Consider the following 20,685-nt stretch of genomic DNA (forward strand, 5'->3'; position numbering starts at 1 on the left):
TTTCTTTTACTTTTTTTCCTTTTCTTTAATTTCCATTAAATTGTTATTCTGACTTGGTGCCTCCCACTGGTTTGTTTTCAAACTAGTACAGTTCTCTTATTCAAATGTACCTAAATATGACTATCTATTTATATTGGTTAGATTAAACTCAGTGTCTAAGAGAACTACAAAACCACCTGTAAATGTCAAGGTATTAGTATGGTTACATCAAGAACTACTGATCAGAACTCAGGGTAAAACAAGGAAGATGATTCAGATGACCTGGTAAATCAAACATGCAATTATGCCTAAAAATAATTTTAAAGCAAAGTAAATTTACTGACAGTATGCTTTTTATACTAAAATGCATACTGGTATCTATCTGTTGCTCAGGTCTGTAACATGCTCAGCCTCTCAGGTAAATGTGACTCATAAAATCTTACTCCCTTCTCAACCATTATGGAGCTCTAGCACCCCAGCTACTGAATGGAAACAGCATTCACTCACCTCTAGTTCTAGCTCTTGCTTTCCCCTACCCCATCCCACTTTATTGAAGTCAAGCATCATTTATCTCCTCATGTTCTGAGTGCCACAAGAGGGAGCTTCCTGCACATCCTTCATACACTAAATGCTACCAGAGCTCCTCCAGCCGAGGCTTGTTCAGCCCTCAAACACCCTACATGAGGCACATTCAGTTACTGTGTGCACACACTGCACGTGAAGCAGGAGGAAGGAAGGACTGCTCTCACAGTCTTCAAACTTAACATACCTTCATTACCAACCACCTTTTTGGTTTTTTTTTTTTTTTTAGAGACACTTGACATGATCAAATTTAAATATGAACGTGGAAACAAAGGCAGCAGGAACATTATGGACTCAGACCCTCCTTCCAGGCTTTAAGGCCCAGCTTCTAGTCTTAGGGCAGCAGGGTTTTCAAAAGAAAATTAGTTTTAAAAGCAGTTTGTATTCTGCCCATTGTCATGATAATTGTTTTTATTGAAAGATTTTCCTCTCCCTCCCCTTTTAAGGGGAACGCTCAGCTCAGCTAATTAAACCTGACAACCAAAACCAACTGAAAACAGAATCTTAAAAATATGAGATAGTATCAGCCCAACTACTTCATACACTACATACAATGAAGTTCAAGTCACTTCCCCCTAACCTGCCATCTGATCAAGGACATGCTACACAAGGTGCACAAACTCCAAGGACTGGGGTTACACGTTTGAGGAGGGAAACAGCACCAAGAGTGCTGCCCAGATTGCTCTGGTTTAAGATTTTCTGAGGCAGGGTATGTGCAAAGATCTGAATGATTAAATGTAGTGTCAGCCAAGCCATTTGGACAGTCTGAAAGCCAAAGTTCCTCATCCTGAACAACAAAACCCTCACTTCTCAGGGTGGAAGTCAAAATGCCCACACAACCAGCTTTAATGGAATTTAAATGACCAAAAAAACCACTTGCTGTTTTAGGAAGGTATCAAATTCTATTTGGAGAGGATAAGTACAGGTAAACTTTGAATGGCATCCAACAGGATATTGAACAGGTAAGAAAAGGACCCTAGGCATCTACCACACTAAATACCACCTGCAGACTAGAAATCCCTGCCTACCCAGGGCATTCTAGCCAGGCCTTTGTTGCCACCAGCAGCAAGAACACCCTTGATACTGAAAATCTACAACATTGTGACCCAAAATACATTCCATTTCTTAGACTGAAAAAAAACCCCAAGAAACCAAAGTAGTAAGTTTCTTTCTGGTAGGTATACAACAAATTTTTAAAATGAAACATACACAGTCACCTACAAACTTTGTTTCATTCTTTACATAGTGGTATGTTGACTCCTTCTACTACTTTTAAGAGTTTAAAAACAGGTCATGCTATTACCTCTGGATTGTCTAACAGAATACAGCCAAGTTCATAGCAAGCATATGGCTGGACGTACAAGTTGCTTTGACGGCAGAGTTCATCTTTAGCAGCTCGCTGAAAGTACTGTAAAAATGAAAGGGAAAAAAGAAACAAAAGACTGCAGAGGTACATTAAAATCGACTGGTTGTTACTTCCAAACAACACAGAAGCTCCATTCAGCCTTCAGCTGTAGAAATTATCCAAAGCTAAAATGAGAATACATTAAAAATTTACAATGGTATAGATCCCTAGATGTTTTTACCAATGCTACTATACCAAGGCAAAATTATTTGTTTGGATTTTTATCAAGTATTACAGTGACTGATTCAAGAGTTTTCCAACTTCATATTGAAAAAATATTTGCTGTAACAAGAAACTGTGACATCAAAGATGAAGTACCCAGATTATTTAAGATATGTTTGAGAGAAATGGAGCAGGGGGAAAGAGGGTTTAAAGCCAGCATCTTGCTACTTATAGGAATTGCATTCTGTTTTGGGGAGGAAAAAGGAGAGTTACTGTACCTAGAGATCAAAACGTGGAGTGGTGGCAAAATTATTCTTTGGTATGTGCTAATAATCAAACCTCTCTCTCTAACATGTCCAGAGGAGAAGGAGCAAACCTGTGCTTTCTAAAGGTCAATCTCCAAGATACTTTTTAAAACAATTAATTTTCTTTCTTGGACAAAGTACATCTAGCAGAGCAAGAACTTTTCTCTCATTCTTCCCATCTTCCCCTTAACTCTTGTTACTATAAACCACTTTAATTGCCATGTTCATTCAACACAGCCAATTACTTTCACAGCACGGAATATAATGAAGACATGTTAAACCAGAAGATTTTAAAAGAACCTCTAGCACATTTCACAAACCAGAATGATCAGTAGCACTAAAAAACTTATGACTTGCTTAACACTCTTACTCAAAAATATTCACTGTTTTTAAAAGAATTGCACATAAAATAGGAGTAATAGTGTAAATTACCATTTAACTGCTTACCTGAACAGCATCTTCAGTATTTCCTAAACATTTGTGTATGGCACCAAGAAGCAAATTCCTCAAACCAGCAGCTGATGAATCATCCACATCATGACAAGCTTAATGAAAAGATTCCAGTAAACAAGATGGATTGAAATACCTTCTTAGACAAGAATTGTGATTTACATTGTCTTTTAGTCTGGTATTTAAATTTTACCAGTAAAAGGAGATGCTAGTAACATTAAGAGAAAGCCAAGTATTTTGTTTTCTTTTAAATACAACCCATTTTGTATGAACCTCATCAAGAAATCTGTCACTCGTGAGAGCAATTCCTAACAGCATTGAACGGGTTGAAGTCAAAGACAGTTGGGGTGTTCTTCTTACAAGAAGAGGACTGGTCTCTACTGGTCTTTGAAATATCTACTAAAAGGTGAAGTTAAGAAACAATCATCTCCTTCTGGTGTTATGGGACACTGGTTTGTCCCACATACTGAAAGAAAAATACACAGTCCAAGTTAGAAGGAGCACAGGGCAAGCAGTTCAGACAAACCTGATTTTTTCTGAACTGAAGCCAAGTGACAGATGCACAAAAATCTGTACTGGACTTAAGAACCCAGACTAGGGTGTTTTGGCATCACAATTCTCAATGATGACAGGAGGATAAGGTTAATTTTCCAGACCTTAGCTGGTCCACAATCCAAGGACAGACTGTGCGTCAGCTGAGCAGTGCTCTGTTTCCAGGAAAAACTGAATCACAATGCATGGAACCCTTTCCAAACGAATCAGGCCCCATTTTGATCAAGCTTATTAGTGCCAGCTCTGCTAAATCAAGGCGACTTCCATGAGGAGCCATGTGCACTTGCCCACACCAGCACCTCCAGGAAGGTGAGAGTACAAGGCTTTTCTTCCCATAACTGCTGTGTCTGGAGCAGTGCAGCTCCTTAAACATTTTGCCTCACAGCATAAACCCTGCCAGATCTTACCAAATCTGCATTCACAACACAGATAATCCACAACCCCAAGAAGCCACCTATGGATAACTATGAGTTGGCTGCATGAAGTATTTGCAATGTCAGCTCTCGCTTGGATTGCAACTCTCAAGTTACTTGGCATTTTACTTACAGAGATGCAAGTGAATACAAATTAATTCCTTTAAGTCAAGTTCTAGCCCTGAGGAAAAGCCTGGAAATCCAGCCCAACAAATTACAATCCAATTGTCCATGACAAGATGAAACAAATGTGGAAAAAAAATCCCCTATTATTCATGTTTTTGAAATACACATTGCACAGAAAACCTTCAGCCAGGGATGGCTGATGCAGACATGTTTGTCAGTGTCAAACTTACAAGAAACTTCTCTGAATTTGAGCCTATACTGCTATTTCACATTAAAATGTGAACCACTGACTGGAAGCTTATACAAGGGAGACCTACACTGCCTCTGAGTGCATGAGAGAGAATACATACTCCTTACACCCTCTAAAGCTAACTGCTCTGAAGGCAAATGACAGCCAAAAAAAATCCTCAAATTTATTTTTTTGTAAGTAAATCTGATTTTAAAGCCTACCTTGTGACTAGAAAACTAGGGATCTGAATATAACTAACCCACTGCCATTGTGCAATTTAAATGGACAAATTATCTCAAAACTGGAACAAACACCACTACTAGTCCTGACTCTTGACTTCAAGACTGGTCGTTTTCTAGCTTAACATGAGAATTGTGCACAATCCCCAAAATTTCACAATTACAAAAAAAAAAAATCACCTCACAGCAGACAAGTTTTGTTTTATTTTCTAAATGAGCAAGTAATAATCAGAGGATTTTAAAATGGTTCGGGTTGGAAGGGACCTTAAAGACCAGCTAGTTCCAACCCCCTGCCACAGGCAGGGACACCTTTCTATAGATCAGGTTGCCCAGAGCCTCGTCCAGCCTGGCCTTGAACACTCACAGGGATGGGACATCCACAACCTCCCTGGGCAACCTGCTCCAGTGCCTCACCACTGTCACAGTAATTTCTTCCTAAGATCTAATCTAAATCTGCCCTCTTTCACTTTAAAGCCATTCCCCCTTGTCCTGTCATTGCCTGCCCATGCAAAAAGTCCCTCCCCAGCTCTCTTGCAGGTCCCCTTTAAGTACTGAAAGGTGCTGTAAGGACTTCCTGGAGCCTTCTCTTCTCCAGGCTGAACATCCTGAACCCTCTCAGCCTGTCCTCATGTGAGAGGTGCTCCACCCCTCTGATCATCAGTGTGTCCCTCCTCTGCACCTGCTCCAACAAGTCCATGTCTTTACTGTGCTGAGCACCCCAGACGTGGATGCAGCACTCCAGGTGGGATCTCACCAGAGCAGAGTAGAGGGGCAGAATCACCTTCCTGGACCTGCTGGCCACACTCCTTTTGATGCAGCCCAGGACGAAGTCAGACTTCTGGGCTACTCATGCACATTGCCAGGTCATGTTGAGCTTCTCTTCAACCAGCTAGAAACTGTTTGCAGAATGCAAGCAAGAGTGATTGCTGGATGGAGTGAGAAGCACTGAACACTTTGTGATACACACTGCTACCACAAGCTTCACGTGACAGACACCCAAGGTCAGCTGGAGTCTAAGGAAGAGGCAACCATTCACCACTAAGAAGGTCCCAGGACCCAGGATAAACAGAACACCTATCATGTCATAGATGACCTCACAAGCCACCTACTTCCTCTTAGAAGAAAACTGACATGCAGGAGTGAATAGGTAGTTTTATTTTGTAGCTAGGTTTAAATGAGTTACATTTTGCTTAGTGACTTGGAACAGTAACTATCATGCTATTGTTTCATTTTAAATAATGATTAACAAACAGCTACATGCAGCAGGCAGTTACAACTTCTCCCAAAAACCCGTAAAATGAAGCATTAGGCTGAATTATAATGGGTCATTATTCTTTTGTTACTCACCTGTATTTTGCTATGCCACATGCACACAAGTTTAAATTTTCAAGCTACTGCAATCAGCTACTCCACACAACAGCATAAAATCATACACCTCCTTTTAAAAAGTAAATAAATAAATCAAGAAGCCATATTATACCTTGACTCATATGCTGTAAGTTCGAGAGGGAACAGTTTGGAAGGGCTTTCCATAAGTATAATACTTCAATGGATGCCAGGACACAGAGCTCTTTGGTTGGCATTTGTTTTCTAAATCTATCTGCCTGCAAAGTGAGGAGAAAGAAGGGAGATCCATCATTTGTCCTTTTAGAGGGAACATGGTATTCACAAACAGTGAATCACAAACACTAATTTTAACTGTTTTATAAAGTCACCCAACAATTTTATGAAAATAAAGTCAGTGGTAACTTAGCTGGAAGATTTTACGACTAAAAAGCAAAATGCTTCAACTAATTTAAGGGCTTACATATTGATCAAAATCAAAACTTCCTTGTATGCAGGCTGACTGGGTTTTACTGTATTTCACAGTCCCAATACACACTGACTGGATGCTGACACAGTAACATCTGCACGATCATCAGCTGAGAGCTATTTCCTAGATAACTCCTAGCTCCCAAAAACAACTAAGGCTTTCACAAACAAGACAAGATAAAAAGGATTAAGAAAGGCAAAGCTAGAAGGAAAATTACCAAAGCAACTACAGATCATGTATTTTAGCTTTAATAATTACTTTAGTTGTAGACTGAATAGCTAATTCACATTTCCTTTGTTAGGTCCTTCAAAGGACACTATTCTTTTTCCACCCTATTCCTTCCCACAAATTCTACAGAAGCAGCACCACAGAAAAGAGATACATCCTTCTAAAGAAAATACTGAACTAAGAATTGAATTGTCATCACTGTACCAAAACAAGTCAGCCTATGCAAGAACTAACCTTTTTCACTGAAAATTGTTCAATCTGATTGTTTTTTCTTTTGAAAAGCTTCTGAACTTCCTTGAACACATTCTGAGCACCACTGACGTCACCAGTGGCTCCTTGACACACTGCAAGAATACAGAAACAAAAATATGTTAACACTACTGGGACATGAAACAGGAAAAACTAAGATTAGATATGATATGGTAACAGAAAAAAACCTCCACACACTCACCTCCAGAAAGTTATCCAGACTGAGGATGTGACCAACATGGTAATCCCAACTCCCCCAGGTACCCTCTGTGATCACTAAAAAGTCAATACTACTTTTTTATACCCATTAAAGGAAGTAATACCACCAAGCTTGTAAAGTGGTAATAATGCTATCTACATGGAGAGGGGTGTACAGACAGGCACGTACATGTGTGAGCATGCAAGTGTTCATTCTGGAAACAAACACAATTGTCCAAGTCAAGCCTGGCACAAAGCTGCATGTGCAGCAGGCAGTGTGGAAGCTACTACATGCACCAGCAAGTTTCCCAGAACAAAACAGTGCCAAAACCTTACCACATCACTGACTTACAATTTACCCAACACACTGGATATACTCACCTGCTGTTAAATAAGCATAGTAGCACTGGGACCACCTGGATTCATTTTTAAGCCTTTCAAAGGATTCAAATGCATCTTTGAAGTTCATCTCTATCATGCTGCACCAACCTAAAAGCAACACTCATTTAATTTCAGGGAAAGTACAGTAATTCCAACTCAGTGTCAACATTATTGAAACACAGTTCTGTTGTGTTTGTTTTTGTTACGAGAGCTGAAGCTAGTTTAACAACTATAATAGTAACTGGAAAATTAAAAACTGGTTTCTATTTACTGGGAAACTTGAATTAGAAGGTTCCACAGGAAATAATGAATCCACATTTCAGAGCAGGAACAAAATTATACACCAAAAGCTCTCATTTTTAAAATTTAGATACTACATTTTGTAGAATGCTGAAACTTACAAAGCTACAACTTTTTCCCTTAGTATTTTCCACAGGGACAAGAACCCATTTAAAGCTTGAAGCAGCCTATCTTCTCCACTCTAAAGACTTGCATGCAAATTCAGACCACACATCATATACTGCTGTTGATAGAAGGAAATGAACATTAAATATAGATCCTCCAAACTGTGAAGCTTCCCTAAACTGATTAGGTTTTTGGCATAGAAATAATGAATTTATAGACAAGTCAGATGAATTTATTTCTAATTTTAAATAATATTCAGTAGGTGAACAGTTTGCCCTTGATTCCAGTCTACTCTCTGATTGTGCATCACCTTGTACTTGCAGACAATTTTATTATGAAAAAGTACTGAATTCTACTTGTCTAAACAAGAAGATTATTACCATAATCCACCAACAATAACGGCCAGTGGTCTAAAACCTTTCCAAAAATCCTAGTAAGAAGTATCCAGTTTGTTTATTGAAGCTGCCAGTCAAAACTTGAAAGTGAGCTATTTATGGTGTAAACAGATCCAACGTACCTATTTCATATAAGCACACATGTTGAATCTCCCTTTGGTCTGTTGCAAGTTCCAAAGCAGTATGAAATGAGGTCAAGGCACTATTAATTTGACACTAACAAAAGTGAAAGAAAAAGAAACAAATTTAGGCATCTGAAATTTAAAACTTGTTGGATAATTTAACTTTGATAAAGGAAAAATTCGTATTTCTTTTAATAGGTAGTTAAAAAAAGCTACAGCAGAGGAGTTTTATAGTGTAATAGCAGCCAGGTCAGATCGTGTCTCAACCTTAATAATCAGTGACTGTATTCCTCCTATGTGCTATTGAGTGCAAAATTAACTGGGTTTGTGCAGTAAGCTTTTAAGTAATCTCACTTCTACTTTTACCAGTCATTTCACCTTTAAAAGTCACATTTTTAGCATCTGCCAATGAAGTTTAGCTTTCTGCACAATAGGATACCTTTAGTGTTTGATTTCATTTATTTTGAACTTTTCACCTCCTCCTATATCCATCAGAAACCCCTTTAAGCAACAGTTAATAGAGAATTCATAAATGCTGCATGACACGTAAAAAGCTAAAACAGCATATGAGAGAAACATCATTTTAATAAAACCATTAGCTAGCAACAGCTTAGCAAAAAGAGGCTGACATTCTTCTAAGAACTAGAATTACCGTTCTTTTGACTACCTGGTTTTCCCAGTCTGGGATGAGATTTCTGCGTATCAGTCATTATGGGGGGGAATGAAAATCAATATTTAATTCATTTTAAATATACTATATATTCCAATATGGCCTACACCAGCTCTAATACTGTTCCAATATTTATTATCACATACAATTATTATAATTTATACAATACAAGAATTTTAAAGCCACTCTCTGCTGACTAAGCACATGAGCAAAAGAAACACTTGAAAATGCATCTCACCATCTCTGCAGGAATAACTGAATTCAAAAATTCCTACAAAAATCTGCAGCATTATAGCTTAAGTCCAGGCACACACAGAGCTCTGAAGTGATTATATTAGGTTTTCTCCTTTGTCTCATCAGAGAAAACTGGTTTAGTTGCTAAGGAATAATTTAACTGTAAATAATACACATTGCATCAAGACAGCACAACTGCCAGCACAGGGAGCTGCAGCTGTACCAGTAAAAACACTGTACACTTAAAAAGTACAACAGTGATTGAAATAAGATGCTTGTTGGCAAGGCAGAAGAATATACAACACAGAAAGACAGGTGAGTTATATCTGCCCTGGAAAGTGACAGGGAGCCTGAGCCAGGTACACCTTGTTCACTTCTGTAACAGCACATTCTCTCCACTCCACGTTACTCCACTGATGCTGCATCACCCCAACACAGCTTCCCAGAAAATAACTGCCATGAGCCCAGTCTTACAGAAAAAATAAAATAAAATAAAATAAAATCAGTTCAGAACTTTATTTCTGTGCTAGGAATTCAAAAGCTCTGTAAATCTATGTTTTCAATGCTTATGAGGAAAATGACAAAGAAACCCAAAAAGAAAATGTAAATATTTAGTTCTCTTCAAAGATACACTGCCTTCTAAACCCCTAAGCATTCTAAAATAGAAATCACTTATTCCATACAATGACTACTGGCAATCAACTCACTGTCTGCAATGCCCAACACCTGCCTGGGGCAGCACATGAAATACCGACCACCTGGCAATATACAAGTCCAGTTTGTTGAATATTCAACCTTCTATAACCCACCTCTCTAACTCTCTAGATCTCTCAAGTGTTTTGACATCTGCCTACATTTTCCTTCAGCATCAAGCTCATGTAAGTATGTTTCAGAGACATTCATTAATAATTAAAGTTTCAATCATCTCCAGGGATTGCAGCAACATCCAGGAATATGAATTACTACTCTTGGTGTTAATTCTTAAATTATCTACTATCTGTTTACTGTTTAAAAGAACAAACAACAAGAATTATAAAGTCCATCCCGGCTGCACCTGAAACTGATGTTCTTGAGATTTATAAATATAAATATATATATACACACACTTGTAATTCCTTCAATATGCATCACTCATCTCTCTCGGACATAATACAAAGACATAAAAAAGACTAATCCATACAATATGTAATATACAGAACTAAATAACCATAAAGAGAATTATTAAACCTAATATGAGAACCCTAGTCTCACATTTCTGGACTTCAGATTAGAACTAAAAAGCACCTCAAACCAAAAACTAAGCATCTACAGAGCTTAACAAGACAAGGCAGCTTCCCATGCCAGCACACATTTCCTCAGAGTTGTTCTGAAATTTCGGGACACTTTCCCCCTCCCAGAACATCTCTATTCTCAATCACCACTCTGAATTTGTAAAGCTTCTAAGATGACCTGTTCAGAATAAGGGGAAACCAAAAAGCAACACCTAAAAGGTAACAATTTACACCAGAGGACATTTTATGGACATTTCAACTTTCTATTCCTTAACACACTAAAACCCATTTTTCCTTAGACAAGTCACAAAAATCAAACTAGAATTAATTTTACAGGAACAAGTAACCAGAAAACCCAGCACAATTCCTGAAAATAAGCCTTGACATTAAGCATGCTCTGCAAATTACTTTACTTTACACATCACTGTGATTTTCTTCCAGAAAGTTCATTTAAGACTTCTCAATGCTTGTAAATACTCTTGTCCTCAGTCTACTTTTCTATACCATACCCTCTTACCCCTAATTAAGAATGATGCTGCTGATTCTGTAACATCTACAAGTTGACTAAAAAGCAAGAGTACTCGTCAGCATTACATTTAAGCACACATTAGCACTGCACACTTCCAGCAGCCTGCTCATCAACCACACTTTAGCACACCTAAACATACCACTGGTGCTTTGCCTGTCAGCTGGAGTATTTGGTACTTTTTCCTTCAGACTATTTACATGTACCTACAAAAATAGAAAATATGGATTGAGCCCCAGAACCTGCAGTTTGTCCCAGCCACAGGAATTTCTTGTATATATACACACATCCCCCCAGCAGGAGTCTGTTCCTAATTAAAGCAAAGCAGCCTTGTCCAGTTCACAACTTCGCCAAACACTTCATTTTTGCTTTATACCCTTACTGCTCTCCACATGAAGCTATCAATCAATTTAACTACTGCTGAGTGGCATGATTGCGATTGTAAAAGATTTTAAACAGCGTTGCTGATTAGGGAAAAAAGAAAAAAAAAAAAAAAAAAAAAAAAAAAAAAAAGGAAGAGAAAGCAAAACTGGAGGCTGAAAAGCAGAAATGGTTAAGATCCAGAACACCACCTCTCACTCTGCCCTCTCCCATGCTACCACCATGCCCATCTTCCACTATTGGTTACAAACCCTCACCTGAATAGTCTAAGTCACTGTTTCAAAATTAAATTGGTAATTATTAACACAATTGTAGTATCAGACAACACACATTTAGAATGTGGGTGGCAATATTTTTACTTTCACAGTAACAAAAACACAGTCAGAAACCCCATATTTTAGACCAGGATGTTTCAGCCACTATTATACCAATTATATTTTTATATACCCTTCAGGCCTAAGTATAAAACATTATTCTCACTTGTCTGCAGCAGTTTAAGCTTACATAAATTATCACTATCAGCTTTAGTGGAAAGTTATTTCAAAGACAGAAATTGTCAGACCTTCACAAAGAAGAAACTGTGAGGCTGGAATATGTACCATGCAATCACAAATCAAGCACAGATATGTCCATAAAAGTAGCCTTAGTGAACTATGTAAAAGTCAGTAAAAATACTACTTTTAATACACAGTCTCTTAACTTACTCACTGGAAAGAAAAAAAAGACATTTGATCAGCCTAGCAGTACAACCTTTAACTTTCTGGTGCACTTTCATTCCAGTCTTCCCAGATCATCCTACCCTTCCTTTCCCTTAACTTGCTCAATTCAGTAGTCTCCAAGCACTTTCAGACTTTTTTTCTCGAAAACATGAATCTGGGAAAAAAAAGCTGACAGATAAACTGCTCCACATTTATTGTACCTGTAAGTCTACTTCTTCGAAAACTGAAGTCTGCTAAGGATTTTACTGACTAATATCCATTCATGCTTGCTGGGACACAAAGCACTATACAGTCCCAAACTGTTCATTTGTCTTTTATAGACTGGAACACTTCACATAGGCAGTGCTTTTTCCTGGACTGCCTTCCTAGGCAATTTCCTCCTTTGCCAGATTTGCGTCTCACTGTCCAGTCCTGAATTACTGCTCCTGCCTTTTGAACAGTTTCCCTCTCTCCAGGTGTCCATGGCTGAACTACACACCTTACTGTTTTTTCCTCCATAGATAAGAAAAGAGACATACAAACAGCATGAAGGCTTCCTAATGGAAGCTAAACATACCATCAGCTGAAGGTTACAAAAATGTATGCAGGATCAAAGGAAAAAAATTCGATGGACTGAGTGCCAGCAGGCCCTAATGCAAACCCTATAACCATATATGGAACACACAAGGTCTTCTGAGTAACATCTAAGCTGCCTTTTATCTATCTGCACTATTAAATTTTATCACAGAACTCTTAAAGGATGGTAGATGTTAAAGAAAGACTCAAATACATAAGTGCAGTTCAAGTTATACTTTTAAATGTACACAGGTTAAAACACAGTTTTGTTAAGCCACCTGGAATAATACTCCATGCCCACTGGAGAGAATTTAAACCTACCTGTGCATTAACAGTTTCAAGGAAGGCCAAATAAGCACTTCCTAGGCTTTGCAGGAGCTCTCCTCACCCACCTGGGAAATGAGGAGGAAACTACAACTCAGCACATTAGCCTGTAATGTGAGAGTGTCCGTGCATTTCTGATTCAGGATCACAGAATCACAGCATCGTTTAGGTTGAAAGGGACCTCCAAGATCAGAGTCCAACCTCTGACCAATCAGCACCTTGTCAACTAAACCACAGCACTAAGGCCCACATCCAGTCATTTCTTGAACACCTTCAGGGACGGCGACTCCACCACCTCCCTGCACAGTTTGTTCCAATGCTTAACAAACCCTTCTGTGAAGATTTTGCTCCTGATGTCCAACTTGAACCTCCCCTGGCTCAGCTTGAGGCCACATCCTCTCGACCTATCACTCATTGCCTGGGAGAAGAGGCCAACCCCCAGCTGGCTACACCCTCCTTTCAGGGAGTTGCAGAGTGATAAGGTCACCCTGAGCCTCCTTTTCTCCAGGCTAAACAACCCCAGCCCCCTCAGCCGCTCCTCACAGGACTTGTGTTCCAGACCCTTCACCAGTTGTGCTGCCCTTCTATGTCTTTCTTGAACTGAGGGGCCCAGGACTGGACACAGCCCTGCTGGACACGCTAATATGCAACGGATGCTATAAGACCTGTCCTGGGTTGCAGTGTATTCTATTACCATCCCCATCAGCCGTTGAAATCAGGTGGGGCAGTGTTTCCTTGCCTCCTCCCCCCAGACTATCTTTCTGTTAATTGCCCATCATTGTCCTGCCGCATGACTCAGAGATAACTCCCCCCGGACTATCTTCTGTTAATGAGCCTAATCAACACTTGGCCTCATGACTCATTACCCCATTGTGAGATGCTCCACCCAGAGGGAGGAACCAAGCATCCCATCCTGGATATAATCTGAGGCTGAACAGCAGAGACACCGGCTTCCCCCCGGATTTCCAGAGGACAGGAGCTACACAGCCACCATTGGACTTCCTGAGGAAGAGCAGACTGTTTTACTACAGGATCACCACTTCAGAGGACTGCAGCCACCATTCTACCAGACTGCTACCACCACCCTGCCTAACAGGGTGTCAGGTTGTACCTTGACTCTGTCAATTTGACGGTGTTTTCTTTTACCTTTTTTCCCCTTTTCTTTAATTTCCATTAAATTGTTATTCTGACTTGGTGCCTCCCACTGGTTTGTTTTTCAAACTAGCACAGACCAATGCCAAAATTCAGGACACATGTAACCACAAGTGCGTTGTGCAGAAACCCAGCGCAGCTCCCCACACCATTGCCACCCATCACATTCCTTCCTTCATTACTATGCCAACAACATTTAAGCAAATTAAGCTGGAAAAGTCCTACTAAAATCCACAGAAGACCCTGAGACACTTAACCCGGAGCATTTAGACACAGCAAAACCTCTGTGACTGATCACCACTTGGAACAAAGAAATGACGGGGGGAGAGGGAAGAGGCTGCTGAATGGAAAAGCTCTCATGAAAACACACGCATGAATAGCAAAAGGGCATTTTAGTTCCTGCTATCAACCAAAAAGCTTTCTGCTGACTAAGGGCATGGCTACAGAGCATAATGCACAGCATTCTGCCAGCTGAGCTAACCAAGTTAACATGGCCACGCTGTCTCCATTGACTTGGAGCTAAAACTTCGCTATCTCCATACAGTATTTGTGCATTAAATAATGCAGTAAGACTACATTTAAACAAGTCTCATTCGAAATATTACAGTTCTCCAGAAAGGGACTGACTAGACAAAACTGACACTTACCCCAAATATATCCTCCTTCTTTACACATATACTCAATTTATTAACAACTTACGTTTAGACTTTTGCCATAACTTACCCTGAAAGTCAGAAGAATCATTTGAATTTTATTCCTCATTACATTAAAATACCAAGTTATACTCTGCATTCATTGTATAGTTATTCCAAACAAATCTGATTTTTACCAAAAGAATGGAATAGGCATATAAATGAATAAAAATCACTATGGTCTTTCCTACTCAGGCAATAGCAATACTTTCCCAAGACTGACAACTTGCCCGTGACAATGTAATTCCCAAAATGCACCACTGCTTTCAAAAAGACAGCAAAAAAAGAAAAACAACATCTAAATCCCACACAAGAATACGCCTGCAAAATCTGAAAGGCCACTGAAGCCTGCTCCTCTGTTCTGTTACTATCTGAAAATATTTATCTGTATTTGAAAGACTTAACTGCAAATCTAGCAAAGAATGACCACCAATATCAACATCTCAATTAGCTCTTGTAATTATCATGTTGACATGAAGGGTTTGAACATTCTAGACTTCTGCTTTTTGTGTTAGGTTTTCTGGTTCATGTAATTGCTCTGAAAATATTCTGCTCTGATAAAAGCAGCAGCTAGGAGTTGAGTAGTACTTCAAACAGATTCTTAGAGAATAATACAGCCAAAATCCACAAAGCTGCTGCAGTGTTTGAATAATGCTTTGCAATAGCATTCACAAACACATTTTCAGTGAATACATTTCTGCTCAGGTCAGAGCTCACCCTTAGTAACAGAAAACATCCTGATGTGACCCCTGAAAAGCAAAGCAGTTATTTAAGGGGAACTGCTGCAGAGAATTAGCTGTATATGAACAATGCATAAAACAAAGACAAAGATAAATACTATGCACTCAGCAGATAATACTCAATTTTAGCTTGACAAGCAAAACTGAAATAGCTCAAGAAACTCAAGTGGCCAAATGCACTTCCTTTTAGCAGAGTCACAGAAGTATCAAGTAGCTGAAAAAGAATTTCAAAATGTCATTAACTCAGATCTAGTGGAAAAGCAAGTTTTGCATGTGAACTCAAAACTAGGAAGGACTTAATCTGATCATTCTTATCTTTCCATGTATCTGTATCTTTAGTCACAATCTGCTGAAGCTTGCACAGTTCATTCACACCAGAAAAATATAAGAAAGGATCAGGAGGAAAAATCAGTCTAAAGGATGAAAATGTGCAATACCTCTAATCGCTGTATCCTTCCCTTGAAGAACATGAACAGAGAAGAATTTGGATAAGCAGATTCTTTCTTGGCAAGAATTTCTTTTGCCTCCTTCAATCCTGCCTTGTTATCACTGCCATCAAGGGCAAAAAAGGGACGAACAACTGTGTGGTACCACAACAGAGCTAATCTAAAATAAATGTAAGAGTAAAACACATTACAGCTTGTAAACAGAAATTTAAGGATAACATTCTACACAGACAAACTTTTAAATTATTCTGAATGACAAAGATAGATATGAATCTTTTCTTATACAATCTGGCTTTATACTTTAAACACAATACTACTGCCATACATCAACGTACTCCTGAACTGCACCTGAACATACAATTCAGTGCACATTACCCAAAGGCACGGTAACAATTGAGCTCATAGCATCAAAGCAGTTGAGCCTTTAGAACTCTCAGTAGATTTTAGAAAAGAAAAACCCACAGGAAAACTTTGAAAACTAACTCTTCACTAGAGTGGGAAACAAAAAAAACCAAACCAAACAAGAAGCCCAAAACCAAACAACAACAACAACAAACCTGACAAAAATCAACAAAAAGCACTAAACACACACCAGCAGACACTCTTGAAATCAGTGTGAAAAAGAAATACATCCTGTGTTCAGAAGGGCAGATATTTACATGACCTACATTGCTCCTGGAAACAAAGGCAGAGCACAAAGATTTCCACAACCAGCTGAAGGAGGAAACATTCCCCAAATACATCATTGTTCCATTGATCTTTCTCCCCCAGAAAGGAGAAAGATCAATAGGAACATTTCATCCTAAGCTTTTTGAAAAAAAAAACAGAAATCCAACTCTTCTCCTGACACAGAAGAGACTTTAGCTCTGCTGTCAACGTTTCAAAAGTGACACCTGATGGTACCTGCAGTAGGTCCAGTAATAAAAGCATTAATTTGTAGATATTTGTAGATAATCCAATAATAAAGCCATTTATGAGGGCAGTTTAAATTAGGTCTGGATAACCCTTCAGCTCTTGAAAAGACCTAAGTGCAGAACATTGTCTTGAAAAAAAGAGCACACAAAAAATACTCGCTTAAAAATACTATAAGGAACATCTCATTTTACTGAGATGCTAAAACAAACAAAAAAAAGATTTAAAACAATTGAAAACGTTTGGGTCACTAGTAAGAAAACATAGCTAAATGAGATCAATGACTCACACAAAGTAGTATGCACCCCACAGCAGAGAATGTAACTCAGGTAAATTTACACAGCCTTCAGGGGGAGCTTTTATTTAGTCTGCTGGCATTTAAATCACAAGACATTAGAACTGCAGGTACTTAAGAACACATCAAAATACTGACCCAAACCCCAAACAAATGTAAATAATTAACAGCAGAGATCTCATACATTAGTAAGTGATGAATTTACTAAACCATGGCATGTTACAAACAATGAACTACCAGTTTATTTTACCTGCTGTTGTTTCCTTTAAAGCAACATGACTTTTTGGTTTTGACTTTCTCCCAGTTACTTACTTTTAGTACTAAGTTATCTACCAAAGCATTTCAATATAGCTACTCACGTAGCTAAAGGGGCCTTCATGTCCTTACTTTCACTTGCATACATCAGTGAGGAAAGCCCCTGTAGGCGGTCTCCAGGAAAACCCAGCAGGTTGATGATTTTGAGCAGGTTTGGGGGCACCATGGATATGCAAAGATGAAAAAGTCCATATCCAAAGCTAACAGCACCTTTCAGTCTGTTTAGCGAATCCTCCGTTACACCTTCTGCAGCAATATGATTATCATTTGCAGCATCAGAAGTCAAGGATTCCTGAGTTGTTTTCTTCTGATATATTTCCTGAAGTGTATTAATGTCCGTATAGCACTTATTGTAAATTTTCCAGGCTTTTCGGAGTATCCACCCACCTTTTATGTATGCTAAAAAATCAAGGAAGAAAAGAAATACTTCAAAGACATATTTCAGAAGCGGAACATCCTAAGTAGTAAATGCTATTTTCCAACCCCAGGATGCTCTATTTGCAGTAACTTATTGTATAAAGGATTTTGTAATAGCTATGGTTCCCTCAGAGAGGTCTTCCATACTGGGCACTACAAAGTTCAGTGTGTACAACCAGACTTTATAGCAGCACACAACACAAAGACACCTCCAGTCAGTGATGTAGCAGTACAGCTGTCAAAGAGAGCAATCAAAGAACTTAATGCTGGGTTTTGCTCCACTACAGAGTGCAGATGAAACGGCTGCCTAGCAAACCGAGAGAAGCAAAACTCAGAAGAGATTACACCTCCTCTCTTAAGCCCAAATTGTGTTAAAATACAGTTGATGGGAAAATACCAAGAAAAGCCTTTCCTTTGGGTTACACAGTAAGATTTTCAACATTATCACCTCCCTGCCCTTCACATGAACACAGTGCATTACAATTAAGGAAAAAAAAAAAGAAAACACACGAAAATTATATGGTTTTAAAGTATTTTCAGTTGCCTAACTTCGTCAATTTCAAATGCAATATGGATACCTGAATTTCCCTAAAAATCTGGTCTTGAGCATTCTCAGTTGAGAATGACAGCATTCTCAGTCTGTGATCTTTATAGCAGGGTAAAAAAAGGCCTGACATCAAAAGATGAAGATGCTCAATGAGCCTATTAACACAGCAATCATCTTTGTTATAAGCACATCCTTGAATAATGGTGTTAAACATGAAACAAATGGAGAATATCTTTGTACACATTAACTGAAAAAACAGACACCAGCATTTTGGCTGTGACAGAGCCCTGAGAGTTAGGAACTGCAGTGACAAAGACTAACTAAAAATAAAATAAAAACATGGTTATAGCAGCAGTGTTCTAAACAAATATAGCCAGATTTGCAAAGATCAGTGTTGTAACTAATGCCAGAATTAGACCATAACAGGTGGGTTGTGTCAAAGAAAAGCAAGATGCTATTAATACCAAACAACTCTATAAAAGCCTTTGATGCCTTTGACAAAAACCCTCCCAAATCACAAAAAACCCCCAACATTTCTAGAGAAAGTAACATCACAGACTAGACTACCTCTTTTGGATTCTTGTTATATTAGGAGGGGATGAAGTCAGTTTGATATTCCTAAAAAACTGTACTGAGAAAGACTGTAAGATTTGTATTCGCTGTTATGACAGATGGGTTCTGTCAACGTGAACTTGAAAGTATTAAAAAAACAGTAAATCCTCTCTCCTGAGATGCAGATAAAAGCATTAGAATAAAAAAATCAACACCACCCCCCCCACCATGATTCAGCTGCATTACGGGACTAACGTTACTCCAATTTTAAGTGATTAGGTCACTTTTTGGCTGCACAAAGTTGTGTGGTTCACCACAAGATGAATGCTCATACAACTATGCACAGCAATGCAGCACACAGGTAATAAGAAAACCCCACATTTTACTTATCCTTCAGATAGTGATTCTGCCCAGAGCCAACCACTGTGCTCAATGCAAGCATGAAATGGAGAATATGTGGTATGGTGAAAAAAAAAGGTACAGTTTTACACTTTACTTCTGTTGGTGTGCTGTCATTTAACAGTTCACTAACACAGCATAACCACAATTGATATGATATTGATACAGCAATACAAGGCATTTCTGACTTTTTAGACATAAAAATTAAATCAAGCCAAATCACTGAGTTGACTCCCCAGCATGAAAGTAGTCAGACCCATGACAGCAGCAGTAAATACCAAGAAAAGGTAGTTCAGTATTGCCATGGGAAGCTAATGTCATTTGCTCTGCCAACAACTTTATGATGAAACTATTTCTAATACATCAACGAGGGTGGAAAAGAAAATGTAAAATGTGTTAAGCATATGAGAAACCAACTTGTGTGGCATCATATGCTTCTTGTCAAACTGTTCCAGGAAGAAAAACACAAGGAATTTTTCACCCATCCACCGATCAGAAACATTTATCTCCTGGGGTTTATTTGTGAAATTACACCTATTTCAATAATCTGGTTGCTATTTCTGTACGGAAATACAGTAAAAACAAAGAATGTATATACATAAACAGAAAGGTAATATACTTTAAAACACAAAATAATGGATCCAATAGCTCAGCAATGTCAGTAACTAGTAGTCACTGAGGTAGCATTTAGCTGCTCGGAATTTTAACTGAAGATTTCAGGTATATTTTTTACTCAGTAGAATAACCCAAATATACTGCATGTTCTGCAATTCTCTGCTACCCACTTCAGTTCTCTGAGCTGCAGACAAGAGAGAAAGGGAACAGACACCACCTTCAGTTACAGCATCCAACCCAGTTACACAGCTGCAGAATACATACTGAAACAAGGGAAAAAAGCTTCAAGAGGGAGGGAAAAAAGAAGCATCACAAACAAAAACCCAGAACTGCATCAAAAATAGCAAGAAAACCCTTCTGCAGCACAACACACAAAGTAGACAGAAATATATCCTGAATTTCTGATAGCAAGAACCAAATATATTCTTGATGCCATAGCTTGGAATAAAACAAGTCTGCACATCACAGAAAGCATTACATCCTTGACTGAAAATCTTAAGTGGTATTTTAAATAATCTGAATGTTATTTCCCCATTTCCTTTCAGCTGATCAGCAGAGTTTTCAATCTGGTCTGTCTGCCATCTCTCAGTCTTCATCCATTTGGTAGGAACCTGAGATATGCTCACACCTTCTATATGACCTTGACCACATTTTCTATAAACTTATGGATAAAAGCATGTTTTAAAACCC

At 38.6% G+C, this 20,685-nt stretch overlaps 1 protein-coding gene across 3 annotated transcripts in view; it reads right to left on the minus strand.

The window, feature by feature from the left end:
• Positions 1-20,685, minus strand: part of TTC39C (tetratricopeptide repeat domain 39C) — a 27,239-nt gene that overhangs the window by 2,931 nt on the left and 3,623 nt on the right. Inside the window, exons 4-11 of one of the 3 annotated variants that reach the window (XM_008636809.2) lie at positions 17,510-17,864; positions 15,935-16,103; positions 8,234-8,327; positions 7,312-7,419; positions 6,718-6,827; positions 5,923-6,046; positions 2,881-2,978; positions 1,865-1,969 (exon numbers count right to left, since the gene is read on the minus strand). In XM_008636809.2, the coding sequence (XP_008635031.1) occupies positions 1,865-1,969; positions 2,881-2,978; positions 5,923-6,046; positions 6,718-6,827; positions 7,312-7,419; positions 8,234-8,327; positions 15,935-16,103; positions 17,510-17,864 (1,163 nt within the window). Of the gene's footprint in view, positions 1-1,864; positions 1,970-2,880; positions 2,979-5,922; positions 6,047-6,717; positions 6,828-7,311; positions 7,420-8,233; positions 8,328-15,934; positions 16,104-17,509; positions 17,865-20,685 lie in introns of those variants that run through there. The other 2 variants (XM_017738327.1, XM_017738328.1) reach the window with 2 other exon arrangements.

This window comes from Corvus brachyrhynchos, unplaced genomic scaffold (genome assembly GCF_000691975.1).
Source record: "Corvus brachyrhynchos isolate BGI_N302 unplaced genomic scaffold, ASM69197v1 scaffold106, whole genome shotgun sequence".
In the NCBI taxonomy this organism is placed as follows: domain Eukaryota; kingdom Metazoa; phylum Chordata; class Aves; order Passeriformes; family Corvidae; genus Corvus; species Corvus brachyrhynchos.